Source organism: Xenopus laevis, chromosome 8S, assembly GCF_017654675.1.
Source record: "Xenopus laevis strain J_2021 chromosome 8S, Xenopus_laevis_v10.1, whole genome shotgun sequence".
Classification (NCBI taxonomy): Eukaryota; Metazoa; Chordata; class Amphibia; order Anura; family Pipidae; genus Xenopus; species Xenopus laevis.
The window spans coordinates 57,939,440-57,960,726 of NC_054386.1; the positions used below are offsets into that span (position 1 = coordinate 57,939,440).

Sequence of the window (21,287 nt, forward strand, 5' to 3'; positions counted from 1 at the left end):
AGCGTACTTCAATTTGTGATTTCATAACAGGGGGCAAGCCAACTAGATAGCACACAATATATAGCTTTATAGTAATATTCCCTGGTGGTGGTTTGATTACTATAATTTACATAAATGACATAGAAAAGTACATCTTGTCAATGTTCTCCAGGATTAGTGAAGTCCATCACCCCAGAAAGAAGGTTATTTCTTTCATGGTTATAGAAATCCATTTCTGTTTCAGGGTAGAATTAATTCTGTAATGTTTTACTTAATCACATTCAGTTGCAAGCAGAGGAATGCATTTGATGGAAAGCTCTTTGCAGTATATGTTGTGCCCATTTAATCATCATATAACAGAACATTGTATTGCTTGCAAGTGTGGCACCCGCTGTTTAATGCAGGGAATTTAGCAGACAATAAAACTGACACTGACCTGGAATTATTTCACTTAAGGATACATTTTGTAGTTTAAAATGGTATCTCACTGTTCCTAGTTATTATAGAAATACACATCATATTATAGGTTTTCTAACACCGCTGCATTCTGCAATACCCTTTAGGGTTGAAGGCAGTCATCCTCAGAAAATAAATCACAGCAATAAACTGCCAAAATAAATCTGAACAATTCACAATTGTGCTGGAAACTTGAACAATTCACAATTGTGCTGGAAACTTGGCATTTGCTTAAGAAGACTTAAAACTTTCTAACAAATATTTGTCTCTGTTCATGTTAAAAGATTTCACCTGTTTTACAGGTTTTGGCAGATAAGGAGTTCTGCATAAAAAAGTTAATTTCATTAAAAAAAAAAAGAAAAAAAAAACATATACCAAATAATTGCTCAAGTGGCATTGTGGAGAGTAATTTATGTGCTTGGGGAGGCTAATTGAAGACATTTTCTACATGGATTTATTCATAGTATTCTAGGGCCAATTTCATGTAAAATATCATTGAACGATGAAGTATGAATAATACTCCGGGCTTCAAAAAAATACAGGTATGGGGTCTATTAACCAGTATACTTGAGACCTGGGGTTTTCCAGATTAGGGATCTTTCCCTAATATGGATCACCATAACATAAGTCTGCTAAAAACCATTTAAACATTAAAGGATTTTGTTCAGTATAAAAATAAAAACTGGGTAAATAGATAGGCTTTGTAAAATAAAAAAATGTTTCTGATATAGTTAGTTTGACCCATGTGGTCCCCCTTCAGCATAGGTAGCCTTATGAACATGTGCAAAAAACAAGGTTTCACATTATTGAGCAATTACATATTTACTTGTTGATTTAAGCAGTTCATTAGCAGGCCAGGATTGTTGTCTATCTTTCCCACAGAATGTCTTTCTCCACAAATAAAAATGTAGCTTTGGAAGTTTGTTGGACCACTTGCATGTCATCGTTTCATTTTAGGATGAATATATACAATATTATTTATTCAGTTCATCATTCATTTAATCTATCTGACAGGTTTGTAAAGTATTGCTTTCTTGCTAAATAATGAAGATTTATCTGTCTATATTAGAAATTCAGCTTTTTAAACATGATTTCACGTTGTTTCCTGTTTGTAAGCATCTGCTGGTCAATATGGTCCTTAATGATCTGTTGCATTCCAGGGAGCCCAGGAATACAGGGGGGAAAAGGAGATCCTGGCGCTCCAGGGTTTGACATGCCAGGCCCACCAGGAGATCGTGGTAATCCTGGATTTCCAGGAGAACAAGGATTTACAGGTCCACCAGGGCCCCCAGGTGCCCAAGGTCATGATGGATTACCAGGCTTCCCAGGTTAGACTAGAAACAATAAAGAATAAACAGAACATCACAGCAACCATTATTGATGCCCAGTTAGAATGTTTTCAAGGAATAAAAACTTATAAAAAAAAATACTCATGTATTGGTGAGTATATATATTATATATATATATATATATATATTATATATATATATATATATATATATATATATATATATATATATATATATATATATATATATATATATATATATATATATATATATAGGATGGACTTGTTCTTTTTTTCAACCCAACTTAACTATGTAATGCTGTAAAATACTACAGTGAAGTAGCTAAGTGCAAGCCCGGACTGGCAATCTGTGGGTTCTGGCAAATGCCAGAGGTGCTGCTGTAAGATGCCATAGAAATAGACTATTAAGTGGGCTGGTGAGGGCTGTTTGGGCCTCTGTGTATCAGGAATGCCAGGGCCTATTTTGAATCTCAGTCCAGACCTGGCTAAGTGAGTCACTCCCTGTACAAAGGGAATAAGAACTATATACAGTAGAGAGCATTATTTGGTGAAAAAAAACAGCAAGTTTATATTACTTTTGCAACCATTTTAGAAAAGTTAACAGCATATCTTCTGCTTCCTTTAACCAAATAGTTTAGCCCTCCAGGTGCTCATATAGATGTGTAACTGTCAGGGTCCTTGTAATTGAATACACAAAAAGCACAATTTCAAATGTTTATTATATTTGGTTTCCCTTGATCTCTTCTTTGGGGATTTTCTTTTTAACCCAGAACTCTTAATGTTATAAAGAAATAATTAATTTTCTTTAGGTGCTAAAGGTGAAATGGGTGTTATGGGACCACCAGGACCTGTTGGAACAGCTGGTAATCCTGGAAACCCTGGTTTACCTGGGCCTAAAGGTAATCATGATTGCAGCTATCTATGCCAGAAACATGTCTGGTTTATCACTAGGAGACCTTAACTTGATAGAAGATTAATTCAGCATAGTCATATATGACATATGATGGTTGGTGTTTGATAACCTGTATAGCTTGTATATATAATGTTATATATCCTATATAACTTTTCTTCAGGATACCTGTGATCTTAAGTTGATTTCCTTATTTGTAGGAAATGATGGGAATTCTGGTCAACCTGGCCTGCCGGGCCTACCAGGTAGGGAAGGTGAAAAGGGAGATACAGGACCAGCAGGACCTCCTGGAATAATTGATTCTGCAAACTTAGAGCTTAAAGGAATTAAAGGAGAACCTGGATTGCCAGGTAAGAAGCTCACTGAATAAGCCTATTGGAAACTGACTAATATTTCTGTATGCACATGAATTTGATATATATAATAGTATAGTTGATGGACAAAAATAAATGTCATGGGAAGATTTTGTTGTCCAATAACTTCTGCTATAGTAATTCCAGTGCCATCCCATGATGCTATGTCATTTGCCTTTGATTTAGCCTTGAATAATTGACTATAATTCACAAAAGCCATGAATATCCTGTAAATTATATCCTTATAAACGGTGAGTTCTGATGTCATCAGTTATAAACGGTGAGTTCTGATGTCATTTCTGTCACATGACTCATTGAAATTTGTGTATTATAATAAATAAAGTACCCCCCAGTTGTAAAATATGAGGATATTAGAAGTTACCTCGGAGTTCCATGACCTGTATAAAAACACTCGGCCTTCGGCCTCGTGTTTTTATATGGTCATGAAACTCCTCGGTAACTTATAATATCCCTATATTTTACAAAAGGGGGTACTTTATTCACTATATATAAAATCCTGTATTAGGGAGTGAGCAGTAGAAAGAGAATGGCTTATGCCTAAGGCTGGTAAGAAAGTGAAAAAATAAGGTACACATATCTAAATGAAACAAGGGGCAGTAAGAGATTTTTACTGGAGAGTGGCATGTGGCAAAACATAACCTGCATTTTCAAGTAGAAGTATAAGAAGAAGAAACATTTATATCCCCACACTCAGTGCTGGACTTGGGGAGGGATGCACAGGGATGCCATCCCTTCACTTCTTTATTTTTGCGAAATAGCATCCCCTCAGAGGGGATGCAAGAGTTTGGGATCCCGGAAGTGTCTTTTGCTCCTCTCCACTTCTGTATGCAAATACAATACAGAGGTAAAATATAATATAGTTAAATATATAGAGGATAAAAGGAGAGAAGCGATTGCTGGGAGACAAATATAAAAGAGATAGAGAAGTGTTAAATAGATAAAGAAGGTGGAGGCACCAGAGAGAGTTATAGAGAAAAGAAGACAAGAAAACAGGAAACAAAAAGAGAAAATTACGGTATTAAACAGAAGCAGATTAAGGAATATTGAGAGAATGATTTGTATGAAATAATCTTGGGTAATATAGAATATGATGGGGTTGATATGACACAATACACAGGCACGGAGCTGTGTTTGAAGAAGCTGGATTGGCAGCCAAGAAAAGTCATATGCACAATTTTAATTTTGGGGTCCCTACAGGTTACTTATGTAAATCTATGCATACTGGGCATTAAACTGTGCATTAGAAGGAAATATCAAAATGGTTTTGCTTTAAAGTGGGTGAAACCAGAAATTATTGGTGCGTGAGGCTTATTATAACAATGGGTGTGGCTTATGGTGTGGGAGGGGCTTGTTTTAGCACTCTCACCACACAGAGCATCCCTCCACTTTTTTCATTCAAATTCAAGCACTGCCCACACTTGTTTTTCAGGGGTTTGCTGAAACTATAAGAGAGAAATAATTTAAAGAGATTATTCTTTTCATTTTTACCCTTTTGTGTTTAAGGTGCACCAGGAATAAGTGGACCAAAAGGTGCTGCTGGACTTCCAGGTAACTCAGGACTCCCAGGACAGATTGGACTTCCAGGATCTTCAGGACTTCCAGGTAAACATCACTGATTAGGCAAGAGAAGGCTGTAGGGATCATTTACAAAACCAGACAACAGATTGCCATGGTTTTTGCCCACAATGTCCTTTAACCCCAGAAATCCATTTGTGCCCTTCGATTTGTAATATTTGAATTTGGTCGAAAAACGCACCTATTCGACCAAAAAAAAAACTTTGACTTAATTTCAGTTGGTCTTTTTGAATTCGAATTTCGAAGTTTTTTCAAGTAGTAATTCGACCCTTGATAAATATGCCCCCTAGTAAAACACTATGGGCATGTGGGCTAGAGGGGCATTGTATATAGCAAGCTGCAGCTGTGGAGGTATCCTGCAAATGCAAGGGAGTAGCATTCTCTGACTGGGTGAACAAGTAGAGTTTACAAAATAAATAACATTTTAATGGATGCAAGTTTGTGCCCATGCAACTAGTGTCTTCTAACCTGTGTCCCACACTGACACGAGGTAGCACTGACAATCAGTGTTCGTCTGGACTTTATGACGTGCATTAAACAAAAATACAATTATTTTCTTTCTTCAGGGCCCAAGGGAGATCCTGGTCTTCCTGGTCAGCCTGGTATTTCAGGTGCTCCTGGGTTGAAAGGGAGCATGGGAGAGATGGGACTTCCTGGTAAGTATTGTATGCAAAGTATGCTAAGTCCATTTATAAACTGTTCGTTATATGGAGTTGAGTATGCTTTATATGAGGAACAGCAAACATTTATATCTTGTATCCTGAAACTTGGAAAGTCATACAAATGTGGTAACATTTACTGTAAATATCATCCCAAATAAAGAATGCAAATTGTCATTATGCATTGCAGGTGTCTTGATTATATTTCAGGGTCTCCCAAAATCCCCCTACCCATTTATAATTAGTAAACCCCACATACACAGATTCCCTGCATCCTTCTGAACTGCATCAGTGGCTCCCAGAATCTGCCCCATTGTCCCGAACCTCATAGACAAATGGAGAGCAGCACAGTAAAGTTAGCAGCTGTCATGTTTGCCCACTTCACAGCTGGTCGTTCCCAGTTTCCCAACCCATAGCATGCACACTGGTAGCCTCTCAGAAATTTCCTGTACCCCCGATGTTTTGTAGCTAAGCTTTTGATCATGTCACATAAAATTCAGATGAATTAACAGACTGGGTTATAGAGTAGGGGCAACAAGCACCTTTTGAACTTTTTTCATTAAAGCCCATGTTTTTATTCTAGTCCCCTTATCTCACAGCTTGGTTACATGTATATGTATAAGAAAGCCATAACAACCACCCTGCTTTGGTGGTCCAAGAACATTTGGAACTAGAATGTTGCAATTCACAATACTCTTGTACTCTGTATTTGGGGCACCCTATTGTGGTGGTGGGGGGGGGCATTCCCACAGCTGTGGGTTAATGCATCAGTTCTCCAGATTTTGTTGAGTCGTCATTTTAAAATATGATGATATTAAGTTTTTTAATACTCCTTTTCAGGGCCACTTGGTGCTAAAGGTTCCCCTGGACAACCAGGACGACCTGGAGTATCAGGGTCTCCTGGGTTTTTTGGACTAAAAGGTGAAAAAGGTGATCCAGGCATTTCAGGAATTGGCATCCCAGGCTTGCCTGGACAAAAGGTAAGATAGATTATTTAAAGAAATTGATTCCTATTCCTATTTTTTTCCTAACAATATGTAGAAATTTTGTGCTGGGATAACAAAATTAAGGTTACATTGAGACATTTCCAAAACATGCCAGTATTATTATTAGAAGCTTTCTAAACTAATAAAAAATTATTTAAGAGGTATTAAGGTAATTATTTAAGAGGTACTTCCCTCCGACTTTCGCGCGGAATTGGCGAAACGGCGAAAAATTCGCGAAACGGCGCCAGCGTCTCGTTTTTGATGCTGGCGACGTTTTTTTGATGCCGGCGCCCGTTTTTGACGCCAGCGTCCGTTTTTTAAAAAAAAAAATTGCCGCGAATTTTCGCAGGCGTTTCGTGCAAATTCGCTGCGAATTTGCGCCTGGCGAATAAATTCGCCCATCACTACTTATTAACCAAACAGTGGTTTTAATGATATGCTGGAATATGTATAGGGCTAAATAGAAAGATAAGCAATAAAAAGTAACAAGAACAAATATAGCCTCAAAGACTAACAGTTTTTTGGTTGCCATAATGAGAGACCACCAGCAACCAAACAGCATTTATAATCCCACCTGTACCTGTGCCAGCCCAGCAGCCATTAGCCATCAGTATTGCCCCAAGGCAGCAGGTCCAAGCCCCCCCCATCTGTACCTGTGCCACACTGCCAGCAGCCAACAATGAGCCCAGGCCCAGCCATATTTATTTATACTGTACTGCAGGCCCCAAGTCCCCCCCATCTGTACCTGTGCCAGCAGCCATCATGGCCCCCAAGGCAGCCCCCCCTCTGTACCAGCAGCCATCATGGCCCCCAAGGCAGGGCTTCGCAGGGCTTCGTTTTCCGAATTCGCCCGAAGTTTCCTCGTGAGGCTACTTCGGAAAATGAAGCGACACGTGTGCTTTAGCACAGGCGACTTTTCATTATAGCGGATGGGAAGACACGCTGAGGCAGTTCGGGAGATTGCCGCCCAGAAGAAGAGGCGTTTAGTCGCCGGGCGACTAAATCTCCCCGAATCTCCTTGTGTGAACTAGGAAGGTGAAAAATGTTACACATTACACTTCAATGTTAGAAAAACGGTCACACAGAAAAGTAGTTTTAAAAAGTCTTTATTTCTGGTGAAGTATCTGAAAACCGAACTGAAATAAGACATATTAAAGCACCAAATCCTTCTATATGTCCAATTTAAACATTACATTATTATGAAGATTTTAAGGATCAAGAAGTTAGGATGGAAAGGGATGGATCTGCTCTGTGGATCAGGCCAAACAGGCATGGTGCACACTGCACATTATGCAGCGTTTATTTTTTTTATTTTTTATTGTTATTGTTTTCTTTGTACCATGAGCAAGATGAATATGATATACAGTATCACATTGAGCCCAGTAAGTTCCTTGCCCATTTGGCTGAAGTACTTTTTGTGGTATTGCAGGTCATTCCTGTAATAAATCAAGCAATCTCTTAGCAACTGGTATTACCAAATACAGGGTCTTAGTGCCCAACTCATGGTAGGACTGCTCTGGCGGGACACCAGGAAAAAAACCAGACCTGCTCTTGCATTTGCTTTTCTTTCCAGTCGCGCTGCAGCGACGGGAAACATATGTGTGTGCATGCATGCATGCATGGGCGGGGGGAGGGGCAGGAGGTATCGGAGACACTGAGGAGTTTGCGGCTGGGGGGCCTGGGGGTTGGTGTGGAGAGGCCCCTGAGGCTGCAGGCCTGGTGGGCCCCCCAGTCCAACCCTGGCCTAACTATTTCTTTAGAAAGTGTATTATGCACCTATTTAGTTCAGAACTTTCATGTTTCAGGGTGAACCAGGGCAAAATGGCTTTCCAGGCAGCCCTGGTGCTAAAGGTAACCCAGGAAACCCAGGACTGCCCGGCCTATCAGGGATTACAGGACCTAAAGGAGATCCAGGTCTTCCAGGATTTCCAGGTAAGAAGAACTGGCACTGCTTCTAATGACTTACCAAAAGATAATTTCATTATTCATATGCTTATAACCAGAAAATACAAGGTCTTCTTCTCAATATCAGAGGATTCTGGGGTTTATACTATCTGCTATTATTCTTATGTTTGTATTTGTAATTCTTTCAGGCAGCCCAGGAGCTCCAGGACCTAAAGGAGCTGATGGGCCCACAGGAAACTCTGGGTTACCTGGGCCTCCAGGCATTCGGGGTAAGAGAGACTAAATATTATTGTACCAATTGTAACAATTCAGGAAAGTATGTATCAAATATTTAAAACCTGAGCACTGATTAGGAGAAGAATCATTGATCAGTCTTTGATTTCTTCTCTACCACTGTACACAAAGTAGGTGCAGTCACCCTAAATCATGGCTTCCTAACCTCTCATGGGACCCAAATTAAGTATTATTCTCAACTTTGTGTCCAAGAATTGGTTAAGAAACAGCTATGCACCTTCTTTAGGTAGTTTCAGGAAATTAATATCAATACAGGTAGGGGATCCGTTATCCAGAATTACATAAAGAACTGTGGGAATTCAGATATTTGCTGTTTTCCTCACCTCAGAATTAAATTTGCTTATATTAGTGAACAAATGATAAATATTGTCCCATATCCAAAACTAGTGAATGATGGTACAGCCCTGTTTCTAAAAAAGCTGGGATACTATGTAAAGTGTAAGTAAAAAGAGAATTTGCCCCCATGCACAGAGTGATGTACCCTCCCTTTCTTCAGTGTGAGATAATGAGCATCTCTGGGATCCGCTCTTTTTAGCATTACACCATTTTCCAGTCTTTTGTTGTCCCTGTCCCAACTTTTTTGAAGTGTGTTGCCTTCATGAAATTCAAAATAAGCATATATTTTTCAGTTTCATAATTTGATATGTTTTCTTTTTAATATTTGCAATTAAATACAGGGTTTAAATTATTTGCAAATCATCCCATTATTTTTGTATTTACATTTTACAGCCTTTTTGGAAACAGAGTTGCAATTTGTTATTTGTGCTTGTAAGGGGGGTTAAGGGTTAACACCGTCACTATGGAAACCCAACTTGACTCCAAATACACAAAGGTTTTTCCCCGAAACCTTCCGAAGGACATCCCTTTCCAGGGTTACTCACCACCTCCCTGCTTCAGCCGGGCTGACACCACGCCAGTGCACCACTGACCTTTCAGGGTAGGACTTTTCTTGTGACACCTTCCGGTCCTACCAGTCCGGCATATGACCTATGCCCCTCTGGCCTACACCGGATAGGACTTTTCTTTTCCCCCTCCTTCAGGATGTCCTTTTTCCTATAACTTCCACTTGCACCCTCACTGGCTTAGCCTTGGCACATATGCCACTACCTCCTCGTTGGGGTCTTAACTAGCCATGCTAAATAGTCCTAACTATCTGAAATACCTAGTATTTCACACTTGTGCCCTCTCTCTATCTTAATCCAAATGCATGTGAACAACCCTTTGGGTGTGTCTCCCCTTTAAATACCTTCTTCAATTAAACACTACCCTAACACTTACTGTTCATGTGCTTTCCCTCTATTACCCAGCATGGAACCTTTACCATCCATTTACATGACAACACTGCCATCTTGCGGTACATTTTACACATTACAGTCTTTCAACACATTTAACACTTTCAATCACTTTAACATTACTTTAACATTTTTACAGCACTCACATTCACTTTACACATTCAATACATTTTCTCATGCACACAATCCAATCACCTTCTTACACTCGACACCTTTTAAATCAAGCACGTCCTCGTGCACACAACCAATCACACATGAATAATGAAACAGACACAAAAGTTTGCATTTGCTTAAATAACTTAGTTTTAGTAACAAAACCTTATTACCTTCATAAGGTTAGTAAAATTTTCAATATAAAACTGTAGAACAAGGCACACTTGTATAACTGAACAATAAGTCCACGGTTAACCCCGACTGGGTAACCACTTCAACCTAAGGGTATGATGCATCCTCCAACTGGATGCGAAACAAGTTCCAAACATAAAGTCTGAATGGATTACCCCGACTGGGTAATCCTTTGAAATGTTCAAAACCAAGTGCAAAAACTTTGCACTCACCAACAGTTCTGTGCAATCAACTAACAGTCTCTGTTCTCAAATCATCCGAGTGAACCAATTCTTGGTATTTACAAACGATATGTAGTACCTTGGGTGAGGTTTTTCAACAGTACCTCCACCCTCCAAGGGTACATCGACACTGAGGTGCCGCTCTGGGGTGTGCTTGGTCACACTTCGTACATAGTGTCGCATCACGGTGCGCCCTTGCCACCACATGGGAACGGTCTCCTCCAGGAGATCTTTTGCCCTCTTCCGAGTATCACCATCGGGGTGCACCAAACTGTACTCATCCAGTTTCAGATATGAGAGAATATCCTGCCGCACCCATTTTTCTAAATTCTTCTCAATCTCGTCAAACACATACTCTGGGGCGTATGGCATGTAGAATCCCCATTTCTTACTAATCTCCAGGTTGATCTTCTTTTGAACCCAGGACACGGCCCGAAATTCTTTTTCCTGGGCTTTCCCAGGTAGCACCCAAAATGTGCTTTCATCGTTCACCATTTGGGTGTGTGGTGACTGATACACACTGCTTCGGGGTCTAACATCCAACGATAACACACTCACTGGAGGTGACACCCTCTGCTCCCCTGGAGGTGACACCCTCTGCTCCACCTCGGGAACCACCGCCTTAACCGACTCGGTTACTGCGGGTACCGCCGTTACAGATGCGGCGCCTTCTGTACTTTCTGCACGGGGTTCTGCCTCCCAATCCTCCTCCCATGGGGCCCCTTCTGATGCTCCGGCACTGTGCGGATCTAGCCAGGAATCCACCCGCTCGATGGAATCCTGCACCACTGGGGGTATGGGGACACTCGGTAGCGTACCGCGACTGCTAGTATGCCACGGCATGACGTTGGTGCGCAACGCTTTATGCATCATACCTGCTGCCGAGGTTGGGCGCGGGGCAGGCGCTTCCACACCGCCATCCTTCACGATATAGGGCGGTGGAGCCTCGTGGCTTGAATCGGAGCTCAGCGGTCCAGTCACCGCCATCTTGCCTGCGATCCGTGCAGCTTCACCTTCCGGTACGGTGAGGCGCCAGGCTTCCCATGCCGTCAGGCGCCGGTCGATGTCCTTCATCGACTCCGATAGCTGGTTTTTGAGGTAGACCGGGCCAGTAAAGTAATCCCGGGTACAAACCGGGCAATGTCCAGCCGCCCGCACATCCGACCACTGGGCCTCATCGCCGCAGTTCCCACACATGGGAACCATCACGGTGGCTCCGTTCCGGCCAACTTTCTGTGCAAAGATACCAGTCCACATGAACCGGCGTCCGGTATCGGCCAGCTGTTTGTCCGACATCTCAGTTGCGGAGGTACTCTGCATGGTTACAAGTGCTTCTGCTTCTTCCACTCACGGCACCACAGCACTGCGCCACACCTCACAGTCTTTAGTCTTTTAAGATGGCCACACTACTGTTTCCTGTTCCTGTGGCGCGAAAATGGGTCCCAGGCTGCTTGCCCACTTCCTGCCAGGCAAGTACGTTACTTGATATATGCTCTTCCGGTCACATCAATTGTAGCCAGCCAAATCAGGGAACAGCGCAATACACAGTCTCAAAACATACATCCAGGTCTTCACAGGGGTTTCCCAAAGCACATACTCTTCCTTACCCTGCTCGCAGCGCCAAATTATGTAAGGGGGGTTAAGGGTTAACACCGTCACTATGGAAACCCAACTTGATCCAAAGATTGAAGTCCACACTCTTGATGATAAAACAAACTTGAACTGTTTATTTGGACACACTTTCTTTCATCAGATGACTCTTCCACACATCAGGGCATACAGATATACAATCCACGGCAATGATACACTTCTCCTTTGCTGGCTAAGCCGACACTCCAAATATACAAAGGTTTTTCCCCGAAACCTTCCGAAGGACATCCCTTTCCAGGGTTACTCACCACCTCCCTGCTTCAGCCGGGCTGACACCACGCCAGTGCACCACTGACCTTTCAGGGTAGGACTTTTCTTGTGACACCTTCCGGTCCTACCAGTCCGGCATACGACCTATGCCCCTCTGGCCTACTCCGGATAGGACTTTTCTTTTCCCCCTCCTTCAGGATGTCCTTTTTCCTATAACTTCCACTTGCACCCTCACTGGCTTAGCCTTGGCACATATTCCACTACCTCCTCGTTGGGGTCTTAACTACCCATGCTAAATAGTCCTAACTATCTGAAATACCTAGTATTTCACACTTGTGCCCTCTCTCTATCTTAATCCAAATGCATGTGAACAACCCTTTGGGTGTGTCTCCCCTTTAAATACCTTCTTCAATTAAACACTACCCTAACACTTACTGTTCATGTGCTATTCTCAATACTGTACATGTGCTTTCCCTCTATTACCCAGCATGGAACCTTTACCATCCAGTTACATGACAACACTGCCATCTTGTGGTACATTTTACACATTACAGTCTTTCAACACATTTAACACTTTCAATCACTTTAACATTACTTTAACATTTTTACAGCACTCACATTCACTTTACACATTCAATACATTTTCTTATGCACACAATCCAATCACCTTCTTACATGCTTTGTGCATTGTGAGGTCACATCATGTCATTTATAGAAAAAGATAAAGTTGGCCATATATGGGCTATGGGTGCTAGCTTAGTAGCTGCTACAGAGCATTTTAACCTGTGTATGGACTTAAACAATGCCAACCCTGAGCAATATGTAATCAGGGCTCAAATATTAATTGGAAGAGCCCTATAGCTCTGTGTGACCCTATCGGCGATCCATTTGTTCACTCAAGGGTCACCCCTTCTTAGCAAAATCTTGAAAAGATCCTCTTCTTTCTGTAAATCCTCCTGTGTGTAGGCAAGTTAATATGAGATATTTGCCAACACTAACCTGATTTAGTTGTTTTAAACCAGTTTGCTCTGAATAGGGATGCACTGAATCCAGCATTCGGGTTCGGGATTCGGCAAGGATTCGGCCTTTTTCAGCAGGATTCGTCTGAATCCTTTCTGCCCGGCAGAACCGAATCAAGGGATGTTGAGGGAGATTGCGTGACTTTTTGTCACAAAACAAGGAAGTAAAAAATGTTTTCCATCCCCACCCCTAATTTACATATGCAAATTAGGGTTTAGTTTTGGTTTGGTATTCGGCACTAGACAAAGACATGCTTTTCTAATCTGATCAATTTTTTTGTCTATAGGTGAATCAGGTCGTCCTGGACTTCAAGGACCTCCTGGTGAAAAGGGTCAACCAGGTCAGGATGGAATTCCTGGGCCTTCTGGTTTGAAGGGAGAACCAGGTGAGAAGCTGATTTGCCTAAAAGCATATGAATGCCAAATATTATTGAGTGGCTCTTTACTGGATTTAACTTTCTTTACTTCTTTATATAGGTTTGCCAGGTTTTGGATCACCAGGGTTACCTGGCCTTCCAGGAAGTCTAGGTAATACTTTATTCTTCTTCTCATATTATGGTTTACATTAGATTATTTAAAATTGTATTATATGTACTTATTATCTGATTTCCTACTCTGTGTCAGAGGTTTTATTCTGCACAGCCAAAACCTTTAATGGCAAAATTGTTGCACAAGAGCGGACTTGGTTCCTGCTTATTTCCCTGTTCAAAAGAATATTCGATTATAGGAATGATGATAACATTACAACCCAGAATGAAACTCACAAGAGTCTTGTGTCTTGCTCACATTGTGCTATTTATATACCATAATAAATTTAATGTTCCCAGGTCCAAAGGGTGATGCAGGACTTCCTGGAACCCCTGGAAACCCCGGATTTCCAGGTTTCAAAGGAGATCAAGGCTTTCCGGGATCTTCTGGGCCACAAGGACCTCCAGGACAAGCTGGCCTAACAGGGCCACGGACAGAAGGACCCAAGGGAGATCCTGGGCCTGTAGGTCCCTCTGGAAGACCAGGTATAAACAATATGCACTGCAACATTGCATGTTATCTTGGCTTTTATTGCCAGCAAATTAGTGACAGTACCTCAAATAAATGGCATTCCATGCCAAGTCTCCCAAAAAAGTTATCTCTTCAAAGATAATATTAATATTTATTATTTAAAATGGTATTGTTTTAGTGTTCATCCAACACTAAAATGCGTACTCAACAACGTAACTGCTTTATAAAGCATTACAGCGTTTAAATCTGCTGATAGACAACTGAAAACAGAGTAAAGCAGTTTTAATAAAACAAAATGTCACAGACCTATATACAGTATTATGGTTTAGAAAAGAAAATAGAGCTATGCGTCATTTAAAAATACACCCCAATGTCCAATGAAAGGCTAATGGCTGGCAGCAAAAGACAGGGTACTTGTCTTATGCAAATGTTGGCATGATATCACTGAAAAAATCTAGTGAGCACAATATTTATCACAGCCTGAGGTTTGTTATTTATGGTCACTCTGTCAGTGAATAGCCTGGGCACATATATCATCCAGAATCATTGCCTTTAACACTGTTGAATGAAATCCAGGGGGGCATTGAAGCATGAGAAAAATAAGTTGCTTGTATATTTGTATGAACCTCATGTATGCACTATATATGAATCCATCCCATTGCATTAGAAGGAGGAATCCACCGAACATCCATCTCTCACTTTCCATTTAGTGCTTGCACATGGCACCCAAGAAAAAGGAGAGCATGCCCATAATATTCACTGGGCAGCACTTTACATTTTATATTTACATTTAGATTGCCTACCTGAAATACACTTAGGGGCACATTTACTAAGCTCGAGTGAAGGATTCGAAGTAAAAAAACTTCAAATTTTGAAGTATTTTTTTGGGTACTTCGACCATCAAATAGGCTACTAAGAACTTCGATTCGACCGATTCAAACTAAAAATCGTTTGACTATTTCGACCATTCGATAGTCGAAGTACTGTCTCTCTAAAAAAAACTTTGACTACATACTTCGGTAGTTTAAACCTACCCAGGTACAATGTTAGCCTATGGGGACCTTCCCCATTACTTTTCTAAGGTTTTTTTGATCGAAGGAAAATCCTTTGATCGATCGATTAAAATCCTTTGATCGATTAAATTCCTTCGAATCGTTCGATTCGAAGGATTTCATCGTTTGATCGAAGGATTTTTCCTTTGATCGTAGGATTTGCGGTAAATCCTTCAAATTCGATATTCGAATTCGTAGGATTTTAGTTCGAGGGTCGAATATTCGACCCTTAGTAAATGTGCCCCTTAATATACCGGGTTTGAGAAGAGTAATTCTAAATTTTACATTTACATTTGAATTTCCAACTTGACTTACCCTGGATATAATCAATTGTATCCTTGTGATAGAGCACCTTCTAGAATATTATGGCTCAGTCATGCTCTCCTTGCAGGTCACATTTGCTGCATGCTTTAGTGGAAGAATAGCCTGTGGTCCTGCTTAAATTTGCATGTGTCACTGGGTACAAAACAAGCTATTATTACTGAGGACTTGAAATCATCAATTCTCCTTTGTTTCTTGCACTCATAGAAGTCTTTTTTTGCTCCATATATAATAACGAGATCTGTTTCACAAATGCTTCCTATAATATTTTTAAAAAAAATTCCAAAAGATCAAAAAGGTTAAGTGTATATTGTGAATGCAATTATACACTCAAAATATTGTCATATATTCCCAATAACACTTTTTTGCTGCTGCAAGCAGACATTACTCACAGATTGGTTGTACCTGACTTGCTGTTTATCTCTTAGAGAAGTCAGTTTCTTTCATCAAGGAAATTGTTGACTGATTATTATTCCCAATCTGTGATGTCTACCCAGAAGAGACAGTGTGATTTGCTTGCACTTAAAACAAAAGTGATAGGCTGATAAACTCAGCAATATATAAAACAAATAGTCATGACTATTATTGAAACAGATTTGAAACATTGATAATATGTAGAAAAAGGAAATGTTCTCTGCTGGCGAAAAAAATTTAATTATGAATGCATTTGTGTTTCGGGTGTATATGGCACAGTTTTCCATTTCAAAACCTCCATTTGGTATCTCTGAGCAAGAGAAGAATTGCTATTTCATACATGTATAGCTTTATGGATAATAGTTTGGTTTTACCTGTGTTTGTGGAGCACCAAAATAAAATGCAATGGGTTACTATAATGGTAATTCTAACAATCTCGCTATTTCCCCTGCTGCGTCTAATGATGAATATGGAAATGGATTGTTGAATTGTGATGTCACTCGCAGGCCCTCAAGGTCAGCCCTTAAATCCTAGATTTTGCATGCACAGTTATGATTGAATTAGTCTTGATAGTTTAGTTCAGTGCCATCTAGTTTATTTGATAAAGTGCAGCAATTTTTGGAGAAAAATAAGTCAGCCAGGTGGTGAGTCCACTTTGGGTAAACGTTGCACCAGTACAGTTTTGTCCTATATAGTATGCCAATCTATTCCTCCATAACCTTATACATGTTTATGTTTTAAATGGCAGGCAAAGTTAATGAAAAACTTCAAGCCCAAATGCAAAAGGAAATCTTGCCCATTATATGTATAAATTCCAATACTAATTATCAATATTTTTCTACTATAAAAAATACCTGGAAATAAATGAGTTCCATAAGGCATCTAGACATGTAGCAGACTTTGATGAGCCAGTTAGAACATCCATGATTAGAAAGTCATTATATCATATAACAAACATTGACAAACTGTTTACACATTTTAATGCTATGGTATTGGTGCTGTTCCAAACCACTTGTACCATGGCCAATGTGCAACATATAGCGCTATGGAAGAAATGTTATCATACATATATTTTTCTTCAGTCTACATTGGGGCAAATTCAATAAAAGGCGAATTTTCATCAGCGAACGATTTGCCACATTTCGCGCCACTTTGCCAGGCTTGTGTTTCGTTAACACTATGATAATTCATTAAAATATGAAGTTGCGTCTCTGCAGCCGAACGTTGGCAAAGTTTCGCTAGCGTTAATTTGTCAGTTCAAGCATTTCTTTTGTTAGCGTTCAATTCTGCCTATCGTAACTTCCTTAGTACTCTTTCACTTAGGTCAATTTGAATAGGGCGGGTACATATAGGTCGTATAGACAACATTATTAGAGATGTTGGTGCAAATGCTTGAAGTGGCCATTTATTACAAATGTCCAAGGAAGCATAATAAAGACAAAAGAGATCCTCTAATGCCCTAGACATGAGCCCATCCCAAAACAAATTTGGTATGCCCCTCAAATGGTTTGAAAAAAAAAATGTTAACACAAAAATCTTTAATATTTAGGACTTTTGAAGGCAATCCCGCTTTGAAAAATGAAAAAACGTCTCAGTGTTTTTTTACAATATTTTATGTCACTGAAACTGCGTTAGCAACAGCCTCTTTTGGTAGCGAATTGTCTACGCCTGTTAGTAAATTCCCGATGTCCCTGTGGATGGGATTTCAGGTGAATTTTCACTAGTGATGGCCACTTTGCCCTTTAGTAAATCTGCCCCATTGTCTCTTGCCACCTGTTATACATGGTGCATCTCTCCCAACATTCCAGGATAGAAATTATGAACAGTTTGGACCATGCCCCAAATCTGCACCCACCAAGGTCAGTTATATCCAACAATATCTTCACTTTCCTTGGCCCCAAATCTATAACAGCCATGTTGCATCCAACAACACCTTCACTTAGCTTTCTTCTGGGTGTTCTTTGCTCTGAAACTTATACTGACTCCTAACAAAATTTTTATCCTTATTTACATAGTGTTACATATGTGATACAGCACTTTATAAAGATTCTTTTTCATCCATATCATCCTTTGCACCAGTAGAGCTTACAGACCCAATTACTTTACCCTTAGGAGCCTGTTATGCTGCCTGTATGTATAAGAGGTAACTGAAGTACCATAAGGAAACCATGCAGGCGTGATGAGAACATATACAAAAAAATAAACTCCTCACGTATAGTCCCCTTGTCTAGATTGACCTCAGTTCTGCAATCCAGAAGTGCTACCCATTTCTGCCCATGATATAAATATAATATAAAATTGAATTACTTCAAATAATAGTGCAGAATTATTCCTACATCTGTATGGCAAATTTCAGCAGATTAAACGTGATAAGGCTACCACTGTCTTTGGCCAACAACACCAAATTAGTAACCCCTCCATTTTCAATTATAGAAGATTATCTGGTTGTGTATCAGGCCGAACCCCTAGGTCCCCAAAACTAAACAGTATCCTGCATCCCATAGGTTTGGTGTTCCTGTACTGCCATCTTGAAAATTTTTTGAGGGGATTCCTTGGCATATTGCATTAGTTCCCTTGGTAACAACAGTAGAAATTCCCCTGTGACTGTATATTTTTCAATAAAGATAACTTACTTTATGTTATTGAATAGCTACTATGTGCATGCATTGAGGTTTTAAAGGAAAGCTAAAACTAAATAACAGGCTGCTCGTACCTTATGGAGGCTTAAATTTAGTGCACATGACTCGTACTGTTGACTCACATAAGAGCAGAGTAAACAGTTGTAGTACTCATTTTGGCTTAAAATATGTATTATTATAGCAATTATGTGCTGCTTTGCTACTGTAAAATGTCACATACTTCATATAAAGGATGTAGCCAGTTCTCTGCTTTGGAGATCTACTGGTCAACAACTGCATATTTACCAATAGATCAGCTTAACCCTGGTGGGTCCACTCCTTTTAAGGTCCATAAATTGGCCTACTGGGCAAAGTTGAGATGACCTATTGGGTCATGAAGAGTGGTTGGCTGAACATCCATATGTACACCTTTCCAAAATGAATTTTCTGTCCAATCTGATGAGCCTTGATCAGATATTGATCAACAAGGTGATATTGATATGAACAGAAAGAACTTTTGCCCATTTGGTCAACAGAGGCCTAATCTGCTGCCCATGGAAGAGAACAGTTTTCAGCCTTCACTGTTGGACATGTCCAAATCATATTACAAGGTGTTCGAAGCACATGGCTACTCAGTAGATACTCTAATATGTGAATATTTCATAATGTGCTTTTTAAAGGAGCAGCTTGTCTTGCAGCTAATAGTTTCCCATTAACTTCTTTAGAAGACAGAGGTCTTTCAAGTGCAAGCTAAACACTACTATATCAAAACTGGCAGAACTTCTGATTATATGGGCAGCTATCACAAAGGCACAGGCATTGCTGTACAAACAAAACTGTAGAGCAATCAGTTTGCATTGAAACATTTTGAGCTTTAGTTGCCCATTCAGCCTAACTTTTTGTTTACTGTTGTTATATAATCCATTCACTGGCACCGCATTTTTAGTGTAAAAACCCAATACAAAGGACACATTGTCAGGCAGATGTATAGTGGCAGTTGTATAGTTACATAATGCAACCCTGTGGCCCATTGGATCTTAGCTGTGCCACTGTCATAGCTAATATACACAAGTTGTCTTAATACTGTAGGGCTAAAGTTGATAAACTACAATTCCCAGCTACCTCTTCCATCCTATGTAGTTTACTTTAGTAGTTATTTGATATAATAATCTTATTTAATGCACTTAAATTATCAGTGGGTGGGAGTAGAATTGATCTCTTTCTCTGTGGAGAGGTCTTTTATACAATACTACATTTTACTTATTTCTTTTTAAAATATAGAGGGGTTAAAGTCAGGCCAGTGTGTCAATTTAACCAGACTTGTGGAAGTGGGGTTTGCACTCCATTAAATGATCTCACAATATGTGGGAACGTCCCTGCCTGAACAGATCTCGTAATTAGGCAGAGCTTTCCATTAAAATGTGCCTGCTATTTTTGTTGAAAGGAAAGGCATCCACAAGGACCTGTAATCCAGATCATTCTGAAAAATCCACTCCACTCATTGTAAATCATTCAGAACTCACAGTGGTGTCAGTGAATATCTTATATCCTGCTGAATTAGACTTTAATGAATGGAGCGTTTATATTCAGCTGCCATGCCAAATGTATTTCTCTTTAACATATCCAGCCTGTATTCCCTGCCTGATATTCCTACAGCGCAATGGCTTTGTATATTTAATGACAAAACATGTTTTTGCTGTTTTAATATGGCTTTGGTCTGTAATGTATTTTAACTAGTCGTCTTGTTTTATGCTGTGTGGTGATCTTTCTAACATGGATCTTTGGCCATTGGTGACACTCTTCCAGGTTATCCAGGTTAGATACCAACGTGCCATATTGTTTCATTGCATGCTTTTTTCTATTTAATATTCATACATAATATTCAATAACCCAGCTCATTGTATGTGTAGCCCAAGAGCCTCTAAAAACCTTCAGTTTAGGAACACTATTGCTGATATAATCAGAATGTACATGTGAGCTTGTTTAGCACACTTCACCATAAGACATTGTGGGAATTAGGGTCTTGGCTAATGGAGAGTAGATTTCTGCTGCTTAGTTCTTAGTCTAGCAGACAGTAAAGGGAGTAGACATGGAATCTGTTTTGAAAAGAAAATATATTTACCACTTTAAAATCACTGACAATAATTTGCAATTAATACATATTTGGAATGTTGCTAAGAACTGTATTTCTTTAATTTTTTCCATAATTTGGGTGGACCTGCCTTTAAAGAAATTACTGTTTTTTTTAATTCTTTATTTTTATTACATATTTAAAGGGATTCTGTCATCGAAAAACATGTTTTTTTCAAAACGCATTATTTAATAGTGCTACTCCAGCAGAATTCTGCACTGAAATCCATTTCTCAAAAGAGCAAACAGATTTTTTTATATTCAATTTTGTAATCTGACATGGGGCTAGACATTTTGTAGATTTCCCAGCTGCCCCCAGTCATGTGACTTTTGCCTGCACTTTAGGAGAGAAATGCTTTATGGAAGGCTGCTGTTTTTCCTTCTCAATTTAACTGAATGTGTCTCAGTGGGACATGGGTTTTTACTATTGAGTGTTGTTCTAAGATATACCAGGCAGCTGTTATCTTGTGTTAGGGAGCTGCTATCTGGTTACCTTCCCATTGTTCTTTTGTTTGGCTGCTGGGGGGGAAAAGGGAGGAGGGTGATATCACTCCAACTTGCAGTACACC

The 21,287-nt window shown here is 39.9% G+C and overlaps 1 protein-coding gene across 2 annotated transcripts in view; it reads left to right on the forward strand.

Annotated features, from left to right (window-relative positions):
* Window positions 1–21,287, forward strand: part of col4a5.S (collagen, type IV, alpha 5 S homeolog) — a 148,873-nt gene that overhangs the window by 109,867 nt on the left and 17,719 nt on the right. For both annotated transcript variants that reach the window (XM_041575195.1, XM_018232969.2), the window contains 11 exons: window positions 1,596–1,763; window positions 2,554–2,643; window positions 2,855–3,004; window positions 4,532–4,630; window positions 5,170–5,259; window positions 6,103–6,242; window positions 8,054–8,180; window positions 8,342–8,422; window positions 13,472–13,570; window positions 13,662–13,712; window positions 14,012–14,197. In XM_041575195.1, coding sequence (XP_041431129.1) covers window positions 1,596–1,763; window positions 2,554–2,643; window positions 2,855–3,004; window positions 4,532–4,630; window positions 5,170–5,259; window positions 6,103–6,242; window positions 8,054–8,180; window positions 8,342–8,422; window positions 13,472–13,570; window positions 13,662–13,712; window positions 14,012–14,197 — 1,281 coding nt within the window. The remainder of the gene's footprint in view (window positions 1–1,595; window positions 1,764–2,553; window positions 2,644–2,854; window positions 3,005–4,531; window positions 4,631–5,169; window positions 5,260–6,102; window positions 6,243–8,053; window positions 8,181–8,341; window positions 8,423–13,471; window positions 13,571–13,661; window positions 13,713–14,011; window positions 14,198–21,287) is intronic.